Genomic DNA, 26,531 nt, shown 5'->3' on the forward strand with positions numbered 1-26,531 from the left:
TGGGAAAAACAAAAAATGAAAGAGGTTTTCTTTGTGTGTAGCCCTGGCTGTCCTGGACCTCACTCTGTAGACCAGGCTGGCCTCGAACTCAGAGATCCACCTGGCTCTGTCTCCCGAGTGCTGGGATTAAAGGTGTGCTCCACCACCACCTGGCATAGCCTGCTCTTCTATATATCCCTTCTGACTACAAACTTTTAGCAGAAGCAGGTGTGTGGAAACAAGCTCATCAGGACTTCCACCCTGATGCTGGTGCATGAAGGACTGAGTTCTCAACTGCCTTTTGATAAAAACACGTTTTACAGATTTCAACAGGCTAAGCAGACACTGAGAGGATCATTTCATTTTTCCTTTTTTTTTTTTTTTTTTGGAGCTGAGGACCGAACCCAGGGCCTTGTGCTTGCTAGGCAAGTGTTCTACCACTGAGCTAAATCCCCAACCCCTCATTCTTCCTTTTTAAAAAGCTAACTTCTTTTTTAAATCATTTATTTTTAAAGGTATATTCATTATTATTTTATGTGTATGAGTATTTTGCCTACATGCATGCCTGTGCACCACACACATACAGTGTCTGCAGAGTCTAAAAGGCAGCATTGGATCCCCTAGAACTGAAGTTACAATGAGTTGTTAGCCGCCATGTGGATACTGGGCTTTGAACCTATCCTCTGGAAGAGCAGCCAGTGCACCTAACTGCTGACCCATCTCTTCAGCCCCAGGATTGTTCTTAATGTAGGTCCATAAAATATCATGAGGGGAAAATGTTATATTTTGGAGAAGTCTATGCTCAAAAGCTGGAAGAAATATGCTAAGAAGGCAATGGGAGTTGGAAAATCCTTGACATGATTAAAACCTTAGCAAGAGGTTAAAAATAAACTTTACAGTGTATGTATGCACAAGGAGGTGACCCCAGGGTAACTTTCTGTAGAATGAGCAGCTGAAGAATTAGCTGGACAGAAAAGAGGACTCTCATCCTATCGGGTCAGGACGAAGCGCCGGGGCACCGTGAGGAGCCAGTGGACGCTCCTGGCACCGGGTGCCTCTGCCTGGCTCTTTCTGGCATTTCTGCTTGACTCCTTCCCCATCGCTCCGATTCTCAACTTCTCCCCTGGCAGGCCACTCTGTTCCCCCTTAGGCTCTGGGCAGAAGCTGGGAGTACGTGTGCATTTTCTGTCCTTCAATTAAGAAATCTGCTGAGTGCACTAGCAATGTGAGAACTGGGTTATCTTAGCTAGACTTCAGTGGTTAAAATCTTGCCTGTCTTATTAGAATTATATTCACTTCCCTATTAATGAACTGGTTTGGAAGGACTGTGTATCTATTAATTGTTCATGATCCATAAAAATAAATTATTTTCTGAAAAGTCCCCTTTAACCTACTAAAAGGTTAGAGAGGATCTACTCTAGGCTGAAGTTTAAAGATCTTTTAAAAATGCCATTGCAAGTAAATAAATACCCCAAAGATAAAGTGGGCTTGGGGAAGGGCCAGGCAACAGCAAAGGCAAGTGAGCACACAGGGTCCAGTGCTCTAAGAAAGGATGGCGTTTCAAACTTCAGCAGGACTTCAAAACGAGAGGTGGCCTACAGAGACTTTCTACTAGAAAGAGCAAGACACCCACATGAGACGCTCGCTGCTGGACCAGAAGCTCTGCTTACTTTAAAAGCTGTGTGCAGAGACTCCGCCCTTCAAGACAAACCAGGAGTGTGACAGGAGGAACAAAGCTCTCCAATCCGGTGCGAGACTGAAAATGGCAAAGCACTGCAGATTACTAGTGTATGAGCATCAGTCCTTGCCATCCACACATCCATGCTAACGAACGGCCACTCAGATAGAAACCGTATGGGCAGACATGGGCGAACATTTCACACCCAACTATTAAAATAAAGCGTCTGGATTTAGGCCTTTTGCCGTTTTCAGTTTCAGTACAAGCAGCTTAGGGTATCCTTAATCTAAGAGAATTTTTGTTCCTATTTCTAACGCTAACAAATATAGAGAATATTCATGACCAGATTCTTCAGAAACCAGAGACTGGGCAAGTGGAACAGCTTTACAACTTAACTTACTATTAGGGCTCACTCTCCAGGCATGTCTTTGCTCACTGAGAAGCAGCTCACAGCATTGCACAGTCACACTGGTCGGCGCTGCACACTGCTGCACAGCAGCATCTTGGCTTCTCAGTCTTTTAGAAGACCGTGGGGCAGACACACCATCAAAACACAGCAGCCAAGCTGCGTGTTTAAAGGAAACCTGAGGTAAAAATTTACTTCCTTTGGAAACATATTCCAAGAACGGCTCCAACTCTGGTCACAGGAAGGAGATTCTAAGATCTCTCGGGCAGAAGAAAGACCTCAACCTTTCTAATAGGGATCTTCTTCCAACAACCTGAAAACTGGTATTTCTCCCTCAGTTTCCTTATGAATCTTAAATCTTTCCCAAAACACGAGAGGCACTTTTATTAAGTGTAGCATCTACTACAATTCTAATCACAAGGTTAACATTTGCTAAACAGAGTAATAACACTAGCTTTTAACAGGCATTATTTACAAGGATTTTTCCTTTAATATAAAAAAGTATAACTACAGCAGTCCAATGTACAAATACAAAAAAAAGTTATCATACTAAAAAAATGTACCATAATACTGTACATACAAAAACTTGTTCAACAGAGTGATTTAAATATATCTGTTCTTCTCTGGATCTGGAAGACACAACGTAAAGTTCTGCAACTGTATTATTGCTGAGAACACGTGCCTGGGAACACTGTGTTTCCCTTTCCCACTCATCCCAGCTCCACCTTCAGAGTCCCCTGAGTTTGGATCATGAGCCAACAGCGTCCCTGAAGGTAACCAGAGCCAAATGTTTACTCAATGGAAGTCGTTATTCAGTGAGCCGCCGCTCACCATAAACTATGAAAACCCAAGTTTTAAGCCCAACCAAGATTAAATCCAGACGGAGGTCTTCCCATCCCCTGATTTGCTACTAACACTGCTTTTGTTGGAGCCAGATTTGGACCCCACTTTGGCCTTCTTTTCCCGAGGACCATGGGGGTTGTTTTGGTGATGGTAGGCCTGGATGGCTAGATCCAAGCGCTCCTGAGCCATCCTGATCTCCCGCTGCAGAGTCTCTAGATCAGCCGGGAGGTGCTCCTCATGGCTGCCGTACTGCTGCTCCTGGGCGATATTGGCTTTGTTTTGCTTGTAGGCAATCTTAGCATTGGACAACTCGGTGTACTGGATTTGATCTGGTTTGACAGCAATGTTATAGCCAGGGGGAGCAGATGGTGTATTCCAAGTGAAAGGATAATTATAAGCACCCGGATCGTCAAGCTCCCTCCTTTTACTGTTCAGTGAGTCTCGAATGGTCCCAAACCCTAAATGAAGCATCTCCCAAATGTTAAGCAATAGGCAGAGGCCTGTAACACCATACATTATCAGAAGGAAGATGGTCTTTTCAGTGGGTCTAGAAATAAAGCAGTCTATCTTATGAGGACAAGGAAGTCTGCTGCACACATAAAATGGGTGGACTTGAAAACCATACAGGAAATACTGTCCTATTAGAAAGCCCACTTCAAACACAGTCCTGGCCAGTAGCTGCAGCACATAGATTTTCATGAGCCCATCCTCCCGAATTCGTCTCCGGCCATCGTGCTTTGGTTTTGGTTGGTTCTGCTCTTTATTTTCTTTTTCACTCTCTAGCTCCATTTCTGGATACATCATAGGATCCTCTTCATGGTCCTCTTCCGTTTCTTCTAGAGCCCGGTGCTGTTTCCAACGCATGGCATAGGGTTTGCTCCGAGCTGCCTTCTTGTCCGCTTCACCATGCTCCATTTTGGCAATCTTATGAATAGCATATCCCAGGTACATCACAGAGGGAGTTGCAACCAGGATGATCTGGAACACCCAGAAGCGCACGTGGGAGAGCGGTGCAAAGGCATCGTAGCAGACATTCTCACAGCCCGGCTGCTCTGTGTTGCACACAAATTTACTTTGCTCGTCATAGTAGATGGACTCTCCTCCTACAGCAGTCAGGACAATTCGAAAGACAATCAGCACGGTGAGCCAGATCTTCCCTACAAATGTTGAATGGTTGTGGATCTCCTCTAGCAGGCGAGTCAGGAAGCTCCAACTCATGGTGATGGAATTGGTTTGCCCTGATATATGGAAAAGTACCAAGGGGGGGGGGGGGGGGGGGGGAGAAATCAACAAATGCTAAAAGCAGCTTTCTATTTTTGGTGCTCAACAAATAATCAAACCTTAGCAATGTACATTTTAATTCCTAGTATTTCTAGGGGCTTTGTAACCCTGAAACATAACTCACTTCAGGACTCACAGAACAAACGTTGGACTATAATCACATCTCCCTCTAACAGCTTTAGGAAAGCTAACACACCTTACACATGTCTGGACATAGAAGGTTTTGTGTGCTTTCCTAGTTTATTTCTCAGAGACAGCACACTTTCCCCCCCATATAGAAGTATGTTATAGGACATCTAGACATTATACACTACACATAATAATAAAATAATGCACAGGGTAGCATTCTGGTCCAGTCACAGTTTACCACTGAGAACATAAAATAGGATGGACTCCATTGTGAAGAGGCAGTTTACTAGAAAGTTTAAGTTTTAGACAAGCTAACAAAATGTTGAAGTAATTAAAGAAGCCAAGAATAGTGACACACATCCTCCCCCCCCCCCCCATTTTTCAGACAGGGTTTCCCTGTGTAGCTTTGCGCCTTTCCTGGAACTCACTCTGTAGACCAGGCTGGCCTCAGACTCACAGAGATCCACCTGGCTCTGCCTCCCGAGTGCTGGGATTAAAGGCGTGCGCCACCACTGCCCGGCATGACACACATCTTTAATCCCAACACTTGAGAGGCAGAGGCAAGCAGATCTCTGTGAGTTCAAGGCCAGCCTTGTCTACAAAGTCTGTTCCAGGACAGCCAGAGATACACAGTGAGACCCTGTCTCAAACTTTTTTCACATGTAATTAAGGAATGACAGCTGTCAATAACTGACTATGATGAGCACTAACAGAGAGACCAGGGAGTAGTCCCTGCTAGGCCACACAGCAGAGCAAACCCTGGTTTTATTTTTAAAAGCCCACATGGAAGCTCTTACAACAAAATTTTTTAAATGATAGATATAAAAAAAAAAATGTATGCTAAACTGATCCATGAGAGCAGAAAATCCAACTGGTAGGCAAATCCACTAAAAAGCAGCATATTTTTGTTTTTTTGAAACAAAAGTCTCACTATGCAGCTCTGACTGTCCTGGAAGTCGCTATGTAGATCAGGCTAGCCTCAAACTCACAGAGATCTACCTCCTGAGTGTTGGGATTAAAGCTATCTACCATATCTACCATCATGCCTAGGTCTTATTTTTAATTTTTGTTTTTGTTTTTCAGAGGGTCAAATGTTGCCTAGGCTGCCCTTTGAACTGAAGCTATTCCCACCTCCGACTTGGAGTGCTGGGATTACAGGTGTCTGTCACCACATCCATCTTTAAAAACAGCATTTTAGAGGATAATTTTATTCCAAGATACTCACATCTATGCCTAGAATCCGTGTCACGTGTTAAACCCCTAATACAACATTTGAGACAAAGCCCACCTACATATTCATCTCCTCCTCTCCCACCGCACTGCAAAGATTACGGTAAATCACCACCACCAACTAACTCCAAACTTACCTGTTATCCAGAACTTGTTACCCAAAACCTTCTTTCAGAAACGGTATTCTGTTTGTTACTTTCCCAAAGTCTCTCTGGAAGGGAAAAGAAAAAAGCAGGTCATCAGCTTCCTCCCACAGAAAACAATGAATCACTAACGTCATTTTCGGGAAGAAACAAAGTTTTCTGTGTGCTACAGGGGTCACTCAGAATGAGATGGAAACAGGCTTGACTCTCCTCCCAAAATAAGTGACAGGAGAAATTAACAGTGACCTCAAAGTTTTTAGCTCATCAGGCTCTAGGAAAACATGATTGGGGGCTGGAGAGATGACTCAGCAGTTAAGAGCACCGGCTGCTCTTTCAGAGACCTGGGTTCAACTCTCAGCACCCACGTGGCAGTTCACAACTGTCTGTAACTCCAGTTCCAGAGGAGCCAGTGTCCACTTTTGGTCTCTGCAGGCACCAGAAGTACCCAAAGTAAGTAAAATTAATTAAAAATTAAGAAAACCTAATAGGGAAATGAATAATTTGTGAAAATTCAAAACTGCTGGGCATGGTGGAGTATTTAATCGCATTTGGAAGAGGGAGGCAGAGACAGGCAGATCTCTTAGAATTCCAGGCCAGCCAGGGTTAAAAGTGAGATAGTGGCTAAAAACAACCAACCAACCAACCTCCGGACACTAATGAAGTTTGATAACTACAGCAAAAAGCAGAAGCATCAGTACTGCAAGGTTAAAGCAGGTTACCAACAGCCCTGGCTCTGCCGCAGCCAGTACTTCTCACTGGGGTCTGAGCAGCCAAGTAGGAGCAAGCTGTTCAGCTAAACGCCCAACAGCTGGCTCAGTCACCGAACCCCAACAGCTGGCTCGGTCACTGAACACCAGCCTCCACAGGAGGTGATTTACAGATCCAATGGCTCACAAAGTCAGAGAAAGAAAACACCTGCACTGTGATTAAAAACAAAATAAAGTGAGCTTGAAAAACAAAACAACGTGAATTTGAGGCCAGAAGGCTCTCCATAGGCAGTTAGTTCTAGGCTAGCTGGCTACGTAGTGAGACTGTCTCAAGACAACAAAACAATCAACAACAAAGCAAACCAACAAAGCAGGATTCAGTGTCCATTATCAAGCTATGTTAACTGAAAAGCTAGGGTCAAACATCATCCATATGGCACCAACCTCCTTCATTACTATCATTTTAGTAACAAATAAATGTAAAACAAGTGCTGAGACTGGGCCTAGTGGCCCGTAACTCTTAATCTCAGCACTCAGGAGGCAGAGCCGGGTTTATGCAGTGTAGCCATGACTGCAAAGTGAGACACTGTCTCAAAAACAAAGATCCCAAGGGGGAACAGGGGTTGGTATGTAAAAGGAAAGAAAAAAATTTTTAATGAAAAATTATATAAAAAAGCTGGGCAGTGGTGGCACACGCCTTTAATCCCAGCACTCGGGAGACAGAGCCAGGAGGATGTCCGTGAGTTCCAGGCCAGCCTGGTCTACAGAGCGAGATCCAGGATAGGCACCAAAACTACACAGAGAAAGTCTGTCTTGAAAAACCAAAAAATAAAAGGGAATCTGACACAAAAAGACATCACCACAGGACTTTGAGTTGACTCGGCCCATCACCTCTTCTGTCACTGACTACACAAGTCATAAAACCACAAGAATGGCTGCATGTGGTGGTGACTCAAGCCTAGAACCCCAGTACTTGGGAAGTACAAGCAGGAAGGTCAAGTGTTCAAGGCCAGCCTAGCCTACCCTGTCTCAAAAACAAAAACAATCCCCCACACAATATACAATCTTCACAATGATGTACATCCACAAATTCCCTCTAGGCTCAGATTTTTCCCAAACATCACATGTAAAGCATTTCCCCAAAATCTAAAATTCAATTTGTTCTCATAAGCCAAAGTGAAGAAATGTTGTTGTTAATTACCTACAATTTTTTTTTTGTTGTTGTTATTTCTGTTTTGAAACAGGGTCTCACTATGTAACTTTGGCTGTCCTGCAACCTGCTATGTAGACCAGACTGGCCTTGAACTCAGAGAGATCCATCTGCCTCTGCCTCCCAAGTGCTGGGATGAAAGTGTGAGCCACCACTGCCTGACCAAATTTCTTGAGTTTTTTTCCCCTCAAGACTGGGTTTCTTTTGTGTAGCCCTGGCTGTCCTGGAACTCCCTCTGTAGACTAGGCTGGCCTCAAACTCACAGAGATCCACCCGCCTCTGCTTCCCCAGTGCTGGGATCAAAGGCATGTGCCAACACTGCCCGGCAAAATTTCAGGTTTTTTTAACATTTGTTTTTATTATTTTTAACTATGCTGTGGTAGCACACACATATGTGGGTACCTATGGAAGCCAAAGGCAGTCAGATCTCCCTAGAGCTGGAGTGACAGAGGCGCTAGGTACTCACATCTTCGTGTTTCTGCAACAAGGGCTTTTGTCCACATGAGCCATCTCTGCAGCCTAACAAACGAGTAACCTTCAGGGTTTATAGCTGTAACAATATTTTCCAGAGCTCTGCACTTCAGATAAGAACCCAACTTTTTTGGTGGAAGAAACTGTAAAAGTATGAAGCAGCCATTTTAACACACCCAGACAGAATTGAATCTTGCGCACTAGTTAAAACTGAAAGCTTAGAAATGCTGAACCAGCCGGGTGGTAGTGGTGCACCTTTGATCCCAGCACCCAGGAGGCAGAGGCAGGTGGATCTCTGTGAGTTCGAGGCCAGCTTGGTCTACAGAGCGAGTTCCAGAACAAGCTCCAAAGCTACATAGAGAAACCCTGTCTCGAGAAAAAAGAAAAAAAAAAGGAAATGCTGAACCAGGCCAAGTGTTGAGGTTGTGACTCAGTTGGTAGATGTGCTGGCCTAGTATATACAAAGCCCTGATCTGATCTCCAATACCCAATACCCATAAGTGGGGCATGGTGGCACACACCTATAACTCAGTATTTAGGATGTGGAGGCAAGAGAATCAGGAGTAAATTCAAGTTCAAGGCCAGCCTGGGATACATGAAGTCCCTGGGGAGGAGGCTGAGAGAAAAGAAGAGTGTTAAATCATTCCAGCCTTACTTTCCATGGGCTTTTTATAGAATCACAGCATCCTATATCCACATCCTGAAGTTTTTGGTGCAGGTCTCCCTATAATTTATGCTCTTGACTACAAAATGTCTGAGAGAAGAGAATCTTGGTACTTTGTCCTTTATAGACAGAATGCACAAATTATTTCATCCTTTTTCTTAATTCTGGGGAGGCAAGATAAACTAACACCATAAAAAGAACTATCCCACAAGTGGTCTGGAGAGACAGTTCAGAGGTTAAGAATATTTCCATAGTTCCAATCCCCAGCACCCACATGATGGTACACAACCATGCCAAGTTCCAGTCTCAGAAGATCTAGTGTCCTCTTCTGCCCTCGTGGTCACTGGGCACCGGTCCCACACGTGGAACACAGACATACATGCAAAGCATCCATATACATAAGATAAAACTTTTTTTTTTTTTTTTTTAATTTTTCAAGACAAGATTTCTCTGTGTAGCCCAGGCTGTCCTGAAACTCTAGACCAGGCTGGCCTTGAACTCAGAGATCCACTTGCCTCTGCCTTCTGAATGCTGGGCGTGTGCCACCAACGCCCAGCACCTCCAATCTTTATCAATGTGGACTTCCCAATATTAAAGGACATTAACTGAGCAGGAGAAATGGGTCAGTGGTTAGGACGAATTGCTGCTCTTGTGGAGGACTCAGGCTCAGCTCCCAGCACCCACATGGTTATAACCACCTGTACCCCAGTTCTCGTGGGCTCAATGCCTTCTTCTGACCTTCTCAGGCATATACATGATGCGCGTACATACAGCAAAACACTCATATAAAGAAAATTAACAAATCTGAAAAAAACTAAAAAAGAAATAGATTTCTAGGGGCTAGAGAGATGGCTCAGTAGTTAAGAGCACTGCTACTACTCTTGCATAAGACCCAGGTTGGTTTCTAGCACCCACATGGTGGCTCAAAACTAGCTGCAATTTCAGGGAATCCAAGGCCCTCTTCTGACCCTTGGGTGTACTAGGCACACATACTATACACATGTATACATGTAGGCAAAACATACTTATAAAATAAAAACAAACAAATCTTAAAAAACACCTTTCTACATTAAAAAATGGCATTATCTTACAAAGGAACTTAGGAATAAATGAATTTGTTTGTTTTTGTTTTCTCTTTGCTATGTTGAATGTCTCTCCCCCTAAACTTCACATATTAAAGTTTTATTCCTTAGAATGGCCAAGCAAGGTGGCAGTGGTCCACACCTTTGATCCCAGTACTTGGGAAGAAGAGGAAGGCAGACTTCTGAGTTTGAGGCCAGCCTGGTCTACAGAGTGAGTTCTAAGACATTCAAGCTATAGAGAGAAACTTTGTCTTAAAAAAAAAAAGGGGGGGGGGGTGGCTAATGGAAGGTCTCTTGGCCATTGGAATGGGAAGTTGACCTCAGGAGGGAATGCTGGTCTCCTCCACTGAATTCTGGCTATAAAAGTCTGATCCTGAGTCCTAAGTCTCTCCTGCTTCCTGTCTGGTGAGGTGATCTGCTGCCAGTCTCCTGTTGCCTAGGTGCCCTACCATCAGACTTTCACCAGAACTAACCAGAAGCTAGCACCATGTCCTTGAAGCCCCAAACTCTGCTAAATATGATGGTGTTTTGCTTTTGTTTTTTGAGACAGAGTTTCTCTGTGTAGCCTTGGCTCTCCTAGAACCTGTTCTGTAGGTGTGTCACCACCAGCCTGCTTATAAAGCTAAGTTTAAAAAGCAGCCTGAACACAGGGCAGTGGTGGCGCACACCTTTAGTCCCAGCACTCAGGAGGCAGAGCCAAGCAAATTTTTGTGAGTTCGAGATCGGCCTGGTCTACAGATTGAGATCCAGGACAGGCATCAAAACTACACAGAAAGACCCTGTCTCCAAAACAAAACACACAAACAAACAAAAAAGCAGGCTGTTTTAGCATATACTGTATCTCTTTCTATGTAAATGATGTGTTTTACTAATTCTAACATCTCATAAAATGGGCGACAGGCAATTTTTTTCTAAAATAAAGAAGCATGGGCTTCAAAAGGAACATCAGAACCAATACTAATTTTTTTTAAAAAATAAGAATACTACAGCCCATGGTGGCCCATAATTCAAAATGATTCACATACCCACACACACACTAAAGAAAATCATGTTTGCTTATATAATAGTTATTGGACAGAAACCAAATATGCTATTTTTAGACTATTTTCCAAGTAACTTAAGATTTAAATCTACCTTGTCTTGCACTAGAAGTATTCTACCACTAAATTACATTAGACCAAAAATTCATAACAATTTTCTATTAGTTATACACTATTAGAATCAAGTAAAAACTTACTGCATTTTTCTGTTAAGCGAAGTTCATAGGATTTTTAAAAACTAAGTGTAAATCACATTATTTGGATTATCTCAGGTGGTAGAGTCTATTATTGGGATTATCATGAACGTGAGAAAGTGAGATTCAGATAATGAATGTAATTTGTCCAAGATCATCTAATTACTAAATATTGTAAAACAAGACTATAAAGTTAGCTAGTCTTGCTCTAGAGTTCTGGCACTTACTAGTGATGAATTTTGCTATACAGCTAAGTTGTAGCTCAATGGTAAAGTGCTCACTTAGCATGCTGAAGGGCCTGAGTTGGATTCCCAGCATCACTCACATACCCACTGCAAACGGGACTACATACAGTTTTCACATGGAAAGGATTTTATCCCAATCCTTGGGATCTGCTTTATGAAAGAAACTCTTGGGGCTGAAGAGATGACTCAGTGGTTAACAGCACTTACTGTTCTTGCAGTTCCCAGCACCACACGGTAGTCACAACCATCCTTAAGTCCAGTTCCAGGGAGGTCTGACAACTTTTGACCTCGTTGGGCACCAGGCATGCAAATGGTACACAGATACTCAGGTGTAACACTAATACACATACAATAAAATAAATAGGAAGAAAAGAAGGATACTGGCTTCCCTTAAAAGCAAACATACAAAAAAAAAAAACTTGGTAAGACCAGGAAATTTGAGTTCATTCTACATCTTAAATGTAGAATAAATCAATTAAAGCTTAAAAACAAAACAAAAATTCTGCAAGAGTCCTTTCAACCAGGAGGGGTGGGATAGCTGGATGGGGTAATGCCTGGACATTGAGAAGTTAGTATACTCAGTTTGGGAACAGCAAGCCCGAGACTACTGTTAAAGGGGGAGATATGCAGACTGTGTACATACCAAGTCCTGAGAGCTGTGTCTGGACTCAAGGCAAACCAAACACATTATCATGATTATTACGAGCGCCTCAACTTTTTATCTTGTCACCTCAATTTGACTGGGAGCCCCCCTAAAAGACAAAGGCCAGACCCTTACTTCAGCATCTAGATTAGGGAAGATACATTTTAAGTGCTAAATAAACATATGATCAACAAATGGACTGATGTATTTCTCTAGTACCTGCTATTTTATAGCCTGTAACAACCCTTTATATACTTTTCTTCTTGATTCCCATTTCATCAGTCTGTTTCTGTGGATGGCTTAAGCAGAAGACAGGATGTTGTACAGAATCTAGCATCAGGCCAAATGTCGGGCTGGAAGTTAACCATTTTTACTTTCAAGTTTCAGTTTCTAACCTTTGTCCAACATTTTTCAGAAACCAATTTGCTTGTTTTCTCAGAGATGTTTCATTTTGGCCATGGCTCTTTAAACTTACATCTTAAGTCATGTGGTCCCAGCCCAATCCCAGATTCTCAAAGACTCCCATTTTTTTTTTTTTTTTTTTGAGGAAAACAAAAGCCAACACATAGAAATGTCATCAACCTCCTCTAATCCATCCATCCATCCATCCATCCACACACTTGGTTTTCAAGACAGCATCTCTGAGTTGGCCCTGGCTAGCCGAGAACTTACTATCTAGATCAAGCTGTCGTAGAATCTGCGGCAATCCTCCTGCCTCTGCCTCCTGAGTGCTAAGACTACACAGGCAAGTGCTACCAAGTTTTGCTTCCTCTCCCTACCCCTAAAATAGCCACATGGTAACTTATAACCACCTGTTACTCCAGGAGATCCAATGCCTTCTGGCCTCTGCAGGCAGACATGCATGTAGTACACAGACATACATGTAGGCAACACATCCATACACATAAAATAAATAAAAATCAATTTTAAAAGAAAAGCCAGATAGAGGCTTGAAAGATGGTTCAGCAGTTAACAGCATATGCTATTCTTGTAGAGGACCTGAGTTCAATTTCCAGCATTTCAGTACCACCTGTAACTCCACCTCCAGATCTGATACTCACAAGTACAAACCCACAACAGATACACACATATACATAGAATTGCAAGTAAAATAAATCTTTTTAAAAAGTGAGACAGACTAGGCATGGTAGCAAGTTTATAACCGCAGCACTCAGGATGCTGAAGCAAGAGATCATTAGTTCGAGGCCATCTTGGAATATATCATGATCCTGAATGTATGTCTGTATACCTTAATTAACAGTAGTTACTCACTCCTTAAACAATAGGCAATACATTACAGAAATGCCTGAGAGGAGGGGAACAACGTGAAACCTCTAATTATCTGAGCTAACTGGAGAGTTTTCAGAGCAAAGAGGAACAAACAAAGCACAGTAGACTCTCTGAGTTGAGGAGACAGTCCAGACAGGAGGAAAACAGGCAGAACTCATAGAGCAACACACTACATGGAAACAGGCCCTGGACCTCTATGGAGGGCCTCCATCTTCAGTATTGATTAGTGCATGTGTGAAGAAGCTATTCATAGTGGGGCAATTTGGACATGATACAGGACAAGCAATGCTTTGTATTCCTACCAACCAAAAAAGGAAGATCCTAACATCAGAGTGTTCAGAAGGAGGATAAGCTGGATTTAGACTGGGAGCTCTGAGCATGCTCAGACCCAAGCCTAGAAGCAAGTTAGAACCAAACTGTCTTCAGAACTCATATGAACTCAGAACAAAACTTTAAAATATTTAAAAGAAGCCAGGGCAGCCAAGGTTACAACTGAGAAACCCCGCTTCAAAAAACAAACAAAATCTATAGCTGAACCAAGGATTGATTCTTAACCCTAAATTTTGTGAAACTGAGCAGAATGGACCAGGAGCCAAGGACAGTGATTTCAGAATGTGATTCACGTGCTTCAAAAATCAGGTCTTGGCCAGGCGCTGGTGGTGCACGCCTTTAATCCGAGCACTCGGGAGGCAGAGGCAGGTGGATCTCTGTGAGTTCGAGGCCAGCCTGGGCTACCAAGTGAGGAAAGGCGCAAAGCTACACAGAGAAACCCTGTCTCGAAAAACCAGAAAAAAAAAAAAAAAAGAATCAGGTCTTATTTTGCATTTTTTTTTTCACACACACACATACACATATGAATGCAGGTACCCACTAAGGCCAGAGGCGTCTCAAATTCCCTGGAGCTGAGTTAAATGTGTCCAAGAACCGAACTGAGATCCTCTGCAAGAGCAGTATGTGCTCTTTACCACTGAACCATCTCTCCATCTCCTTTCCATATTTTCAACAGTGACATAAATAGAGAATATCAAACTAGCTGATTTCTAAGGTTCACATTGCTTAATATTATCTCTGGCACAATAAAATTCATAAAACAACTGAAAAAATTACAAAGAATTCAACACTCCAGGGTAAGGAAGGGAGCAAAGTAATAGCGGTGACATTAACAATAATACGATGTCAAATTTTCATAAAGTTATTTCCCAGCTGGGAGGTGGAGGTGCACACCTTAATCTCAGCACTCAGGAGGTAGGGGCAGGCAGATCTCTGTGAGTTCAAGGCCAGCCTGGTCTACAGAGCAAGTTCCAGAACAGCTAAGAAATGTTGTTACACAGAGAAACCCTGTCTCAACTTCACCCCCTAAAAAAAAAAGGTATTTCCCAAACAGTCATTCCAGAAAATCTGGACTAAACTAAAAAACTTGAAGACAGGCTTACCAAGTTATGAACTCACTATCTGGGCATCCCAGATCAAGAGCTGAGCAATCCATTAAGATCTGCACTAGTGACTCACATCCCTGAATGAGTATGCTTTATAGTGCAGACAAGGAATCAATTAAGGGGTTTACAATGAAGTTTTGTTTAACTGGAACGTTTTAAGTGGAAGTTAATTCCACATCAGTGATAATAGATGCTTAATAACTAGCTGGTGACAATTTCTAAGAAAAAGAATTATGGCAGCTAACAGGCAAACAGTAATCTATGTGGCATAAACATGAAAACAACTTGTTTTCAAAAGTGTTCCTGGCTATGAACAACATTTGAGAAACACAAAATATAATTTATCATGAATCAAATTATAAAACTAACTGAAAAGAGAGGCATCTGAAATGTTGGCTCTAACAACCAACAAGGAAATAAAACACACCATTGTGGGCTGAAGTGCCAATTTACACTGGCAAAGAGCCATTCTGTTTGAATTCAAGAACATTCAGGAACCAGCTGGAAAAGTATGGGATACCACATTCATCCACAATGCCTCATAAGTGGGGCTGTCTTCATTCAAAAAGGACAGTACTGGTCCATGTCTAAAACAGCCTAAGCTTAGATCAAATTGAGAATTCTAAATACTATTCAGTCTTGGAAAGTAAACCTGTCAAATAAATGTATTTCCAATATTACTAGGTTTGTGGAAGTTCTAACATCATACAGCAATGGCAAGTGTGATCTGGCATGCTTCTCGAAGACATCTGAGCAATATTTATCAAGAACTGAAATACTGCCGTGCATAGTGGCACATCTGAGGCAGAGGCACACAGCCACAGTTCAACAAGGACACTTGGTCTGAACAGAGACCTTCTCTCAAAAAGCCACTCTTCACCAAGAAAAACCTCTAAAATACTGTCTTTTGGATCAGTAATACTACATTTGTAATTATTCCTAATACTGGCTATAAGAATATTTTATATTATTTTATATAATGTTATAAGCCCCTGTTGTAAAATAATATACAATGACTTTGAGAGGGTAGGGATGAGGGGAGACTGAGAAAGGGTCTCACTATGTCACTGTGTAGCCCTGGCTAGCCTTGACCCTTCTGCCTTTACTCACCAAATGCTAGGATTACAGGTGTGTGTCAACCCTTATCTGCAATTATTTTTTTTTATTATTTTATGAGGGGCTAGCGATGGCTCTGCAATTAAGTGTTTGCTCCTCTTGCAGAGGACATCAGTTTAGTTTCCAGTACCCACATGGCAGTTCACAACCACCTGTAACTCCAGTTCCAAGGGATCCAATGCCTTCTTCTGACCTTCAAGAACTCCTGCACACATGTGGTACACAAAGCACACACTCAGGCATACATACATAAAATAGAAAAAAAACTTTTAAAATACGTATCTGTAAGCCAGTAAACAGCACTCCTCAATGGCTTCTGCTTCAGTTCCGGCCTCCAGGTTCCTTCCCTGACTACTTCTTGCCATGACTTTCCTCAATGGTACGTGGAAATATAAAATGAAATACTGCCCACCCAAGAAATATTGAGACAGAGCCTTGCTAGGCACGCCATAGCCTAAACGTTACAATCCTTCTACCCCAGCTGCCCAAGTTCTGGGATTATAAGCATATGCTACCAAGCCTGTCTTCTAATTTTTTTTTTTATAACACAGAACACAAAATTCAAATATCTACAATTATCTAGATAAAATTCAAAATTATCTAGACAAATTCAAGCACCTGTAATTAGACAACTGCTAATTTACTTTCAGTCTAAGTCTGAGGGTGGTGATACCACTTTAGGATATTAACCATTCCTCTTAGATGGACCAACTACTCTTAATTAACTGTGGTGGTGCCTGTATATACTTATGCACACACCAGAAATCTTCTTTGGTAGTTTATTTTCTTCTTTTTAATGTGTATGAATGTTTTGCCTGCACGTATGTCTGTGTACCATATATGTGCCTGGTGCCTGCAGGGGTCAAAAAAAAGGGCAATAGATCCCTTGAAACTGAAGTTACAGACAGTTGTGAGCCACCACGTGGTTTCTGGGGTTGAACCTAGGTCCTCTCGAAGAGCATCCAGTGCTTTTAACTGTGGAGCTCTCTCTCTAGCCCCTTTTGGATGCTGTAAGTAAGTGAGCTGGAACTTCAGGTTATACATAAGATAAAAATAAATCTTGGGGTTGGGGATTTAGCTCAGTGGTAGAGCATTTGCCTAGCAAGCACAAGGCCCTGGGTTCGGTCTTCAGCTCTGAAAATAGATAGATAGATAAAAATAAATCTTAAAAGAAAATGAGTGACATGTAAGATTTCAATTATTTCTCAATAAAACTCTTTTTAACATTTTAACTCTTTGGATAGCAATAAGGTAATACAAGTAACTAAACAGGAGAGGCCTACAACAAATGGAGAATACAGGTACCACCTAAAGAGGACTAGCTTAGTTCCAGCTGTAAGAGGCTGATATATTTTTTAAAAGAATTCTTCAACCTGAACTTTTATATACAATCTTGATTTTTTTGGTAAACTTCCTGAAGAATATGGTAAGATGAATAAACAGGGCTGAGGTACAGCTAGCTCAGTGGTAGAGCACTTGCCAAGCACCCACAAGGCCCCAGGTTTAACTCCAGCACAAACACAAGCACACTCCTTCATGAATCTTCACAGATTAAACACTCATGTGACCAACATGGAGATGAAGCATAAAACATCACCAGGAAGCCAGTAAGATGGTTCAGTGGGCAGCACAAGCGTGACAACATAATTCAACCCTTAGGGAACCCCTGATGACCATGTATCTGCAATCCCAGCATATCTACATGGAGATGGGAAGTGGAAAGAAGAGCCCCTAAGTTCAAAGGCAGTGAGCCTGTAGCACAGCAGAACACCAAGAAAGACCCTGTCTCAGCAGGGTTAAGAAAGAACCAACTCCCCAAAGTTGTTCTCTGAGGGCTGGAGAGGTGGCTCAGCAGTTAAGAGCATTGGCAGCTCCTCCAAAAGTCCTGAGTTCAATTCCCAGCAACCACATGGTGGCTCACAACCATCTGTAATGGGATCTGGTGCCCTCTTCTGGCACGTAGGTGTACCTGCAGGTAGAACAACATACACATAAATCTTTAAAAAAATTAAAACAACAACAACAACAACAAAACCTGGGGCTGGATACTCAGCAGTTAAGAGCACTCACTGGCTGCTCTTCCAGAGGACCTAGGTTCAATTCCCAGCACCCACATGGTAGCTCACAACTGTAACTCTCTGGCCTCAAAAAGTGAAAAACAACCAAAAATCTGTCCTCTGACCTTCACCTGTGAATGATGGCATGGACCTGCCTATACACATACACACAAATACACAATTTAACAAAAAGGGGGGGATTATCACACTTAATATTCCACACACCACCACTACCCTTTTTTTTTCAATTTTTTTTTTTTTGGTTTTTCAAGACAGGGTTTCTCTATGTAGCTTTGTGCCTTTCCTGGAACTCACTTTGGAGACCAGGCTGGCCTCAAACTCACATAGATCCTCCTGCCTCTGCCTCTGCCTCTGCCTCCCAAGTGCTGGGATTAAAGGCGTGTGCCACCACCACCCAGCTCAATGATTTTTTTGAGACAGGGTTATATTGTGTAGCTCTGGCTGTCCTGGAACTTACTCTATAGGCCACAGTGGCCTCAAACTCAGAGATCCTGCCTCTGCCTCCCGAGTACTGAGATTAAAGGCCTGCAATACCACTGCCCAGCTTCCTGTTTTTAAATGGCTACTTTTTGTACACAGTGTTTCACATGGTCCAGACTGGCATCGAACTGCCTCCACAGTCTTCCTCATCTCCTTGCCTTTGCCTCTCGTGCTGATATTACAGTCTGTGCTACCAGGCTCAGCCCAACAGTCCCTGAAAGCCCACAGTCCCTGCCATTATTCTTTGTTGATTTTCACCTACTACTGAGCATTGGAAGGAATTTACTTTTATTTGAAAGACTGATTAAAACAGCCACCCGAGGTTGAGGATTTTGATCGAGAGAGTAGAGCACTTGCTCAGCACACAGGAGGTTCAGGGCTTAATCCCCCTACATACATACACTAGGAAAAAAAAAATCAGTTTCAATTACAAGTTCCATTAAATGTTTATTTGCAATGTGAATGTTATACAATTTTCATCTTCTAATCACTTTCCTTCATATCAAAGTTTCTTTTGTTGGAATAACAACATGCCATGAGATTCAGTACAAGCTCAATGGACCTATCTTGTAGTATTAACATATAGTCCTAAACACACATTTTAAAAACCAAAATGTTACATTGAGGCTTTAATATTAGCTATTAGAATTTAAGAACACTATTCTGAGCACAGATCTCCCTTTTATTTTTCCTGTCTTAAGAAATTATGCTCATATATATGCAATTTCAAACCTCCAGAGTGAGGGGAGAGTTTCCCTGTGAAAAACATATAAAAAGCAGCTGGAAACAAAGCTCCTAGCTGTTGAGAGCTCTGGTGTGGTTCAAATAATAAAGCTACTTATTCTAACAGGATGTGGTACACACCTGGAATCCCTGCACCTGGGAGGTAGAGGCAGGAGGATCAAGAATTCAGGGCTAAGTTCAGCTCCATGATAAGTTTGAGGTCAGATGGGACTACACGAAACCCTGTCTCAAAACACCCAAAACAGAGAGAAGAGGCTCTGTAACCACTGAGCATCCATCAGCTTCCAATGCCAAAGAATAACAACGATAAACCAAAAAAGGAGGAAGGATGGATCTGCTGTGGTAGCAGTCTGAGTCCAGGGTCATTTGGCACCGTTTTACCTTCGATGTACAGAATCATGGGAGGAGTGTGGGGAAGGACAGGACTGCTCACATGGCAGCCAGTAAGTACAAAGACAGAGAGTCAAAACACACCCTCCAAAGGCACACTGTCACCTCCTAAAGCTCCCAAAACTTCCCAACAGTATCATCAGCTAGAGACCAAAGCTTTCAACTCATGCTTTAAGGGAACACCCAAGATGCAAACCATAAATCATACATAAATAATTTCTCTTAAGTACGATCTCAAATCATAGACATATTTTCCACTTTTACATTCTAGGTTTAAGTACAATAGGATACAATGGCTTCAGTATCACAATTCATTTTTTTCTTAATTTACCATTTCCATCTTAGTGTTCTATTGCTGTGAAGAGACACCATGACCACAGCAACTCTTACAAGAGAAAACATTTAATTGGGACTTGCTTACAGTTTCAGAGATTTAGTCCACTGTCATTATGGTGGGGAGCATGGTGGTGTGCAGACAGACATTTTGCTGGAATAGCTGAGGGTTCTTCAGCAGGAAGAAAAAGACACTGGGCCTAGCTTGGGCTTTTGAAACCTTAAAACACATCCCCAGTTACACACTTCTTCCAACAAGGCCATACCTTCTAATCTCCTCAAGTAGTGCCACTCCCTGATGAGCAAGCATTCAAATACATGAGCCTATGGGGCCACTCTTATTCAAACACCACAACTCCCAACCATTTCTCCAAGTTCAAAATAAGATGTCCTAGGACAGGCTTTGTGATTCACACCTGTAATCCCAGTACTAGGAGTCTGAGACAGAATAGTCTAAGTTTGAGGCTAGTATGGGTTACTAATTATACATCAGAAAATGGGATAAAATCAATAACGCACGAGCCTGTACTCTTTTTTTTAAAGATTTATTTGTTTATTATGTATACAGTGTTCTGTCTGCACGTTTGCCTGCAGGCCAGAAGAGGGCACCAGATCTCATTATGGATGGTTGTGAGACACCATGTGGGTGCTGGGAATTGAACTCAGGACCTCTGGAAGAGCAGCCAGTGCCCTTAACCTCTGAGCCATCTCTCCAGCTCCCACAAGCCTGTACTTGGGAGGCTGATGCAGCAGGATTATGAGTATGAGGCCAGCCTGAACTGTAGAGTTTAAGTTATTCTGTCTCAAAAACACAACAAAATAAGGCAAGATTTTAAAACTAGATGCAATGTGTCAAAGGAAAAAAAAAAATCAAGTTTAGCAAAGATCCTGCTGAAAATATGATTCCTCGATATTATGCATTTTTTTTTTCTTCTGAGCTGAGGACTGAACCCAGGGCCTTGCGCTTGCTAGGCAAGTGCTCTACCACTGAGCTAAATCCCAAACCCGATGTTATGCATATTATATTACAGGTAATATAGTAACCCGATGTTATGCATATTATGTTACAGGTAATATAGTACCTTTGTTTATGTGGACTAGTTGTTTGGGGGAGGGGTGGGACATGGTATTTTTTTGTTTTGTTTTTGATGCTGGAATCAAAATGATGCCCTTGAGCATCATTAGTGAGTGTTCTAGCACTCAGATACACCACCACTACACATCAACATCAGCACATGGAAGGCTGAGATATCATCACTGAAGTTTAACAAGTTAGAAAAACAGCTTTAAAAACAAAGTATCAGGAGCTAGAGAGATGGCCTGGAGTTAAGAAGGTTAAGAGCTTCCATGTGGGTGCTAGGAATTAAATTAAGGTCCTCTGGAAGAGTAGATGGTGCTCTTAACCCTGGAATAGTAGATGGTGCTCTTAACCAGAGTCAACTCTCTAGCTCTGTTTGTTTGAGACAGGGTCTCACTATACAGTCCTGTCTGTCCTCGAACTGACAGACCCACTTGCCTCTGCCTTCTAGGTGCCAGAATTAAAGGCATGGGCCACATGTCCAATTAAATATAAATCTTTAAACAAACAAACCAACCACAACAAAACATCACTATATCCATACATAAGACCTTAAACATACAAACACAATATTTAAACCAGTTGTACACACCTATAATCCTAATACTTGAGGTTAAGGCACACAGACCAGTTGAGGTCAACGTGGGCTATATAGGGGGAGACTCTTATCTTCAAACCTCCACCACCACCACCACCACCACCAAGGAGACACACACAGAAAAAGAATATACAATATGTAATAGCGAGGCTTCCAGATAGGCATAGATTCCTGGAAGAGTACTGTATTTTAGAGGTCCCTAGGCTAAACTAGAAAGATAAGCTTCCTTCTTTTTAATTTAATTTTATGTGTATGAGTATTTTGCTCATATGTGTATCTGTGCACCATTTGTGTGCTTGGTGCTTGCAAGGTCAGAAGATAGTGTTAAGATACCTGGAACTGGAGTTATAGATGGTTGGCTGCCATGTTAGTGCTGGGTATCGAACCCATGACCTCTGTAAGAACAAGTGTTCTTAACTGCTGAGCCATCGCTCTAGTCCTGAAAGGTTTTTTTGTTTTTTTGGTTTGTTTTTTTGGTTTGTTTTTTTGGTTTTTCGAAACAGGGTTTCTCTGCGTAGCTTTTGCTCACTCCCCAGCCCTGTATACACTAGTGGAGCACAGCAGCAGCACATGCAGTGATTCCAATTCTACAAGCACATGGAGAGACTGAGGCAGGATGCCATGAGTTCAAGGTCGACCTGGACTAGAATGAGACTGTCTCAAAACACAACAAAGTTCACAGCATACCTAGTAACTGAAGAACAAGACTGGTTTTAAATCGAGAGGACAGAAAGGTAAGGACTAAGACCAAGATTAGGAGGTAAAGACACAGCCATCACCAGAGAAGGCCCCGAGGAGAGCTGGAACGGAATCGGAACCTGAGAGCAGACATACTTCAGGACGGAATCTAAGTCCACAGAAATACCTAACCTGGATGGGCAGTCAGGAATCCCAGCTCTAAGAGTGAGTCAAAGGAATCCCCTAAAAATAGAGTCTAAACTCCACTTAACTCCAATATCCTCAAAGGAGGACGTTACAAGTCATCATGAGGTTACAATGGATTCAGTCAAAACCAGTTAGCTCCCATAAAAAACGTGGATAAAACAAGCCATATAACTATGAAAGTTAAACATTGTTTAGAGGTTAGAGGATAAGAATATAGTATGTGAAATTTATTCCACTTCCATAGAGGAAAAACAAAATTATTCCAAAAGTTTGTGCATGTTTTCAAGGATTTTAGATAATTACCAGACTGCTAAACTTTTTTTGTACATTAAAAACATTGAGAAAGGCCAGGCAGTGGTGGCGAACAACTTTAATCCCAGCACTTGGGAAGCAGAGGCAGGTGACTCTCAAGGCCAGCCTGGTCTACAGAGCGAGTTCCAGGACAGCCAGGGCTTCACAGAGAAACCTGGTCTTGAAAAAACAAAACACAACAACAAAATTCATTGAGCAGATAGTACTCATCTTTGTTTATTCAGTTTCGAGCTCTGTGCCACACACTTAATGGGGGAAAAAGTCTGCTGGGGCTGAGGGCTCAGTGACAGAGCACATGCTTAGCATATGTCAAGCCCAGGTACAGTCTCCAGCATCACAAAAGAAGTTTGTTGAATGAGCCACCTGTGGTGATACAAATCTGTAACCCCATCACTCTGGAGGGTCAGGCAGTAGGAACTAGAGTTCAAAGCCAGCCTGGGATGAATATCAAGTTCCAGATCACCACTTCCAATCGTATCACACAATTTACACCCTGCTTCAAAGAATAAAATAAAAAGTAAAATGTTATCTTTAATGAGACCATCTCATCCTTGCACCTAGGAAAACCCTTGTGGGTAAATACATTCCACAGGTCTGAAAGATAAACCTTTGCCAAGGTGTGCTGACAACTCCCGACTTTGTAAAACAAGAATTTACTGCTATATGTAAACTAGCACTGAGTACCTTGTCTCCTATTCTTCAGCTGTATAGTCAGGGTTCTCCAAAGGAACAGAATTGGCAGAATGAAAGCAACGGTTTGGGACTATGACAAATCAAGACACGTTGATAAAACGTCTGCTGCCTGTTTTCTCTCCGAAATGCCCTTTGCCTAAAGTACTCTGCACCGAAGATCTGGTGTAACGGATTGGTTTAAAAAAAGCTTTCACCCTTTCCCCAGAAGAGTCTGCTCTAGTCCCTAGCATCCTGCCATTACACAGCCCTTCAGAAACTCAAGGTAACTGCAAAGAAACCCCTGCTCACACCAAAAGAAACCTGCAAGTTTAACAAAAATTCACAATTAATTTAGTCAGGAGCTAAACAACTAAGTTTGTAGGGCTTCTTTGTTTCTCTTTGCTTTTATTCTTGCTCTGAAAAATACCCACAAACTGTTTACATACAGGGCGAAAGGATTTGATTCCATAATTACCATGTTAATTCTCTTCTTACAGATACTCATGTACTACCAACAAACTGATTTCTGCTTAACAGAGAAGTAAGATCTTTCGTTTGCATAGCTTTGTACAGCGCTTTCACATATATCCACTTGTAAGAGTGCACAACAAAAACCAGCCACCTTTAGACTTAAGACACAGATAAGACATCTTATCCAGCACTTGGTCTACCTAGATTTCCTCGATTTCACCTAGTGTTGATGAGGACAAAATAAAAGCCTGAGTACACTGAAATCTGTAGCACGGCCAATTCTCGAGGACCGAAAATGTCCCCAAATGATAAAAACCGAACTCACTTCGGCAAAAGAAAAGCAGTCCCAAACAATGGCAAAAGGGGGGGGGGGGTGTCGGGAGACCCCAAATTCTAAACACGAGTCACATAAATCTGTTCAACTCAAAAACTCCAAACGCAGCGGCAGCCGCCAGCCCAATCAGAGCATTAGCGCCTCCGCTCTGCTTTCAATCTGGAGACTGCACGAAGAACAATTAAAACACACACACACACACGGGGGAAAAACCCCAGCAGAGCTCCAAAGTTTTACGAAGTGAGGATAAAGTCATCTCAAGTGAAGAAAAGGCGTCCGGCAAGAGGCGGCGAGCCGGGTCCTCCCGCCAGCCCCTCTCCGGCTCCGCGGCGCTCGAACCAAACCTCGGGTCAAAACCTCCGAGGGAGACGGAGGACCCGCCGGACCCCGCAGCACGCCGCGGAGGAGCGGCCGCGGTCGCCAGACAAAGACCAGCCGCCCAGCGCCGGCCGGGCCGGGCCCCAACCGCCTGAGCAGTTGCGGGAGCGCCGCCGCCCGCCCCCGGCCCGCCCGAGCCGTTTCCCTCCCAATTTGGGAACCGCGCGCCTGCGGACAAAGAGGGCGGGCGCGCCGGGGACGGCGGCGGGACGCGGGTGGCGACGCCCCTCGGGGCTCGGCGGGAAGCCTTCGGCGGCCACCTTTCCCGCCCGGCCACTCCCGGGAGCCCGCCGCCGCCGCCGCCGCCGCTTTCGAGGCGCCTCAGAGTTCGCCCGGCCGCGCCCGGCCCGGGTCCCCCTCGAAGCCGCCGCTCACCCGGCGGTGGGCGTCCCCGAAGCCTCCTCCTCCGCCGGGCCTCGGCCCGTCCCGCCGGCCGCCGCCTCATGGGCCCCGCGTCGCCATCACCTTGGCCGCCTCGCCGCCGCCGCCACCGCCGCCGCCTTCTTCGCCTCAGCCCTCAGCCGAGGCTGAAGCCGCTCCCGCCGTGCCCGCCGCCTCCCTCTCTCGCTCCCGCTCCCTCCCGCCGCCGGGACCCGCGGGGAGGCGCCTGCGCACTGCGTGCCGCGGTGGGGGCGGGGGCGTCCCGTCTGGGCCTGGGAGCGGGGGCGCGGCGGCACGTGCGCCTCGGGCGGGCGGGGGGCGGCCGGAGCGCGCGGCCCCGCGCCGGCGCCAACTTTCCGCGGCCGGCTTGCGCGCGCTCCCGGGCGGTCCGGTTCGCGGTGGGCGCGGCGGTGGCGGGAGGACCCCTGCGCACGGAGCCCGGAGCCAGGGTGGGCGGCTGACCGGGCGCGCTGCGGGCTCCTCTCCTCCGGCGGGATTCTCGGAGGAGCCGCTCGGCCACTGACGGCGTGATGGAGACACGCCTCACCTGAGTTTCCCGGGTCAGGCCAAAGAGCTCCGCCGTTATCTCGTGCGCTAGGTCAGGGCCTCGGTCCAGCGGATCTCGGGATGCTCATGGCCGTTGTAGGTTCTGCTCTGCAGTTGCTAGCAGAACCTCCGGGGCCTCTCGGCCAACCATCCCCGCCTGGTGGCTTTTACAGGCGGGCTACATAGTTTTGAGGTCCTGGGTTTCTCGGATTAGCAAAACCGTAATAGGCCATTTCCTCTTAACTCCTTGCATCCCAGCAAGAGCCCAAAGACTGGACTTTTTAAAAATGTGCATGTACTGGAATTCCCCTGATCGAAGCTGCCAGTTAATAAAAGGAAAACGGGCTGGAGAGATGGCTCAGCGGTTAAGAGCTTGGACTGCTGTTGCAGAGAAACCCCACATCGGGTTCACAACCACCTGTAACTCCAACCCCTGGGGATCCGACTCCTCTATGAGCTCCTATACTGATGTGCACATACCTGCATACAGACACAGAGACAAAACAATTAAAAATAATAAATCTCTAAGGAAAAAGAATAAACGGAAAATTCCCCTAAATACTTTAAATAGAGACTGCGTGACAAAGAACAGCTTACCAAAGATATGGGAGAGGAGGCAGCTTTGTGCAGTCAAGTGCGGACCATTCCTGTACTCTAGAATTACACATGAACGGGCTTTTAGTTTTGCCTCTGGCCAGGAAAGAAATTAAGCTACAACAAGCGAGATGATTTGCGGGTCAAATTTCACCTGAAGCCAAGCCCTGCGGGCTAGTTCACAGGTCTAAGAACTAAAAGGGATGCCCTCCCTCCCCGGGGTTTTGTTTGACCTCTATGATGTTTTTCAAAAATATAAATTGCCTAAAATTTTACATCCTAGTTTCTGGCTTCTCTCTAAAAATCAAACCATGTGCTCTCTCACTTGAGCCTCAATTTTCATTTTTCGTTATTTTGTTTCTGAAACAAGGTCACATGTAGCCCAGGCTGTCTCAAACTCAATATAGGGCTGAGAACTGGCCTTGACCTCCTGACGCCAGCTTCTATCCCTTGAGTGGTGGGATTTGAGG

General features: G+C 43.9%; 1 protein-coding gene across 2 annotated transcripts; it reads right to left on the reverse strand.

The window, feature by feature from the left end:
• Positions 1-2,533: 2,533 nt before the first annotated feature.
• Gjc1 (gap junction protein gamma 1) lies at positions 2,534-25,643 on the reverse strand. 2 transcript variants are annotated; one of them, XM_036196676.1, is made up of 3 exons: positions 25,469-25,643; positions 5,684-5,757; positions 2,534-4,144 (listed from the first exon to the last, which is right to left on the reverse strand). In XM_036196676.1, the coding sequence occupies exon 3, from the start codon at positions 4,122-4,124 to the stop codon at positions 2,934-2,936; it is 1,191 nt and encodes a 396-aa protein (XP_036052569.1). In that variant the 5' UTR covers positions 4,125-4,144; positions 5,684-5,757; positions 25,469-25,643; the 3' UTR covers positions 2,534-2,933. The 2 variants fall into 2 exon arrangements, with proteins under 2 accessions (XP_036052569.1, XP_036052568.1); XM_036196675.1 differs by lacking the exon at positions 25,469-25,643 and adding an exon at positions 24,916-25,104.
• Positions 25,644-26,531: the final 888 nt, after the last annotated feature.

The sequence above is a fragment of the Onychomys torridus genome, chromosome 8 (assembly GCF_903995425.1).
Source record: "Onychomys torridus chromosome 8, mOncTor1.1, whole genome shotgun sequence".
NCBI classification, from domain to species: Eukaryota; Metazoa; Chordata; class Mammalia; order Rodentia; family Cricetidae; genus Onychomys; species Onychomys torridus.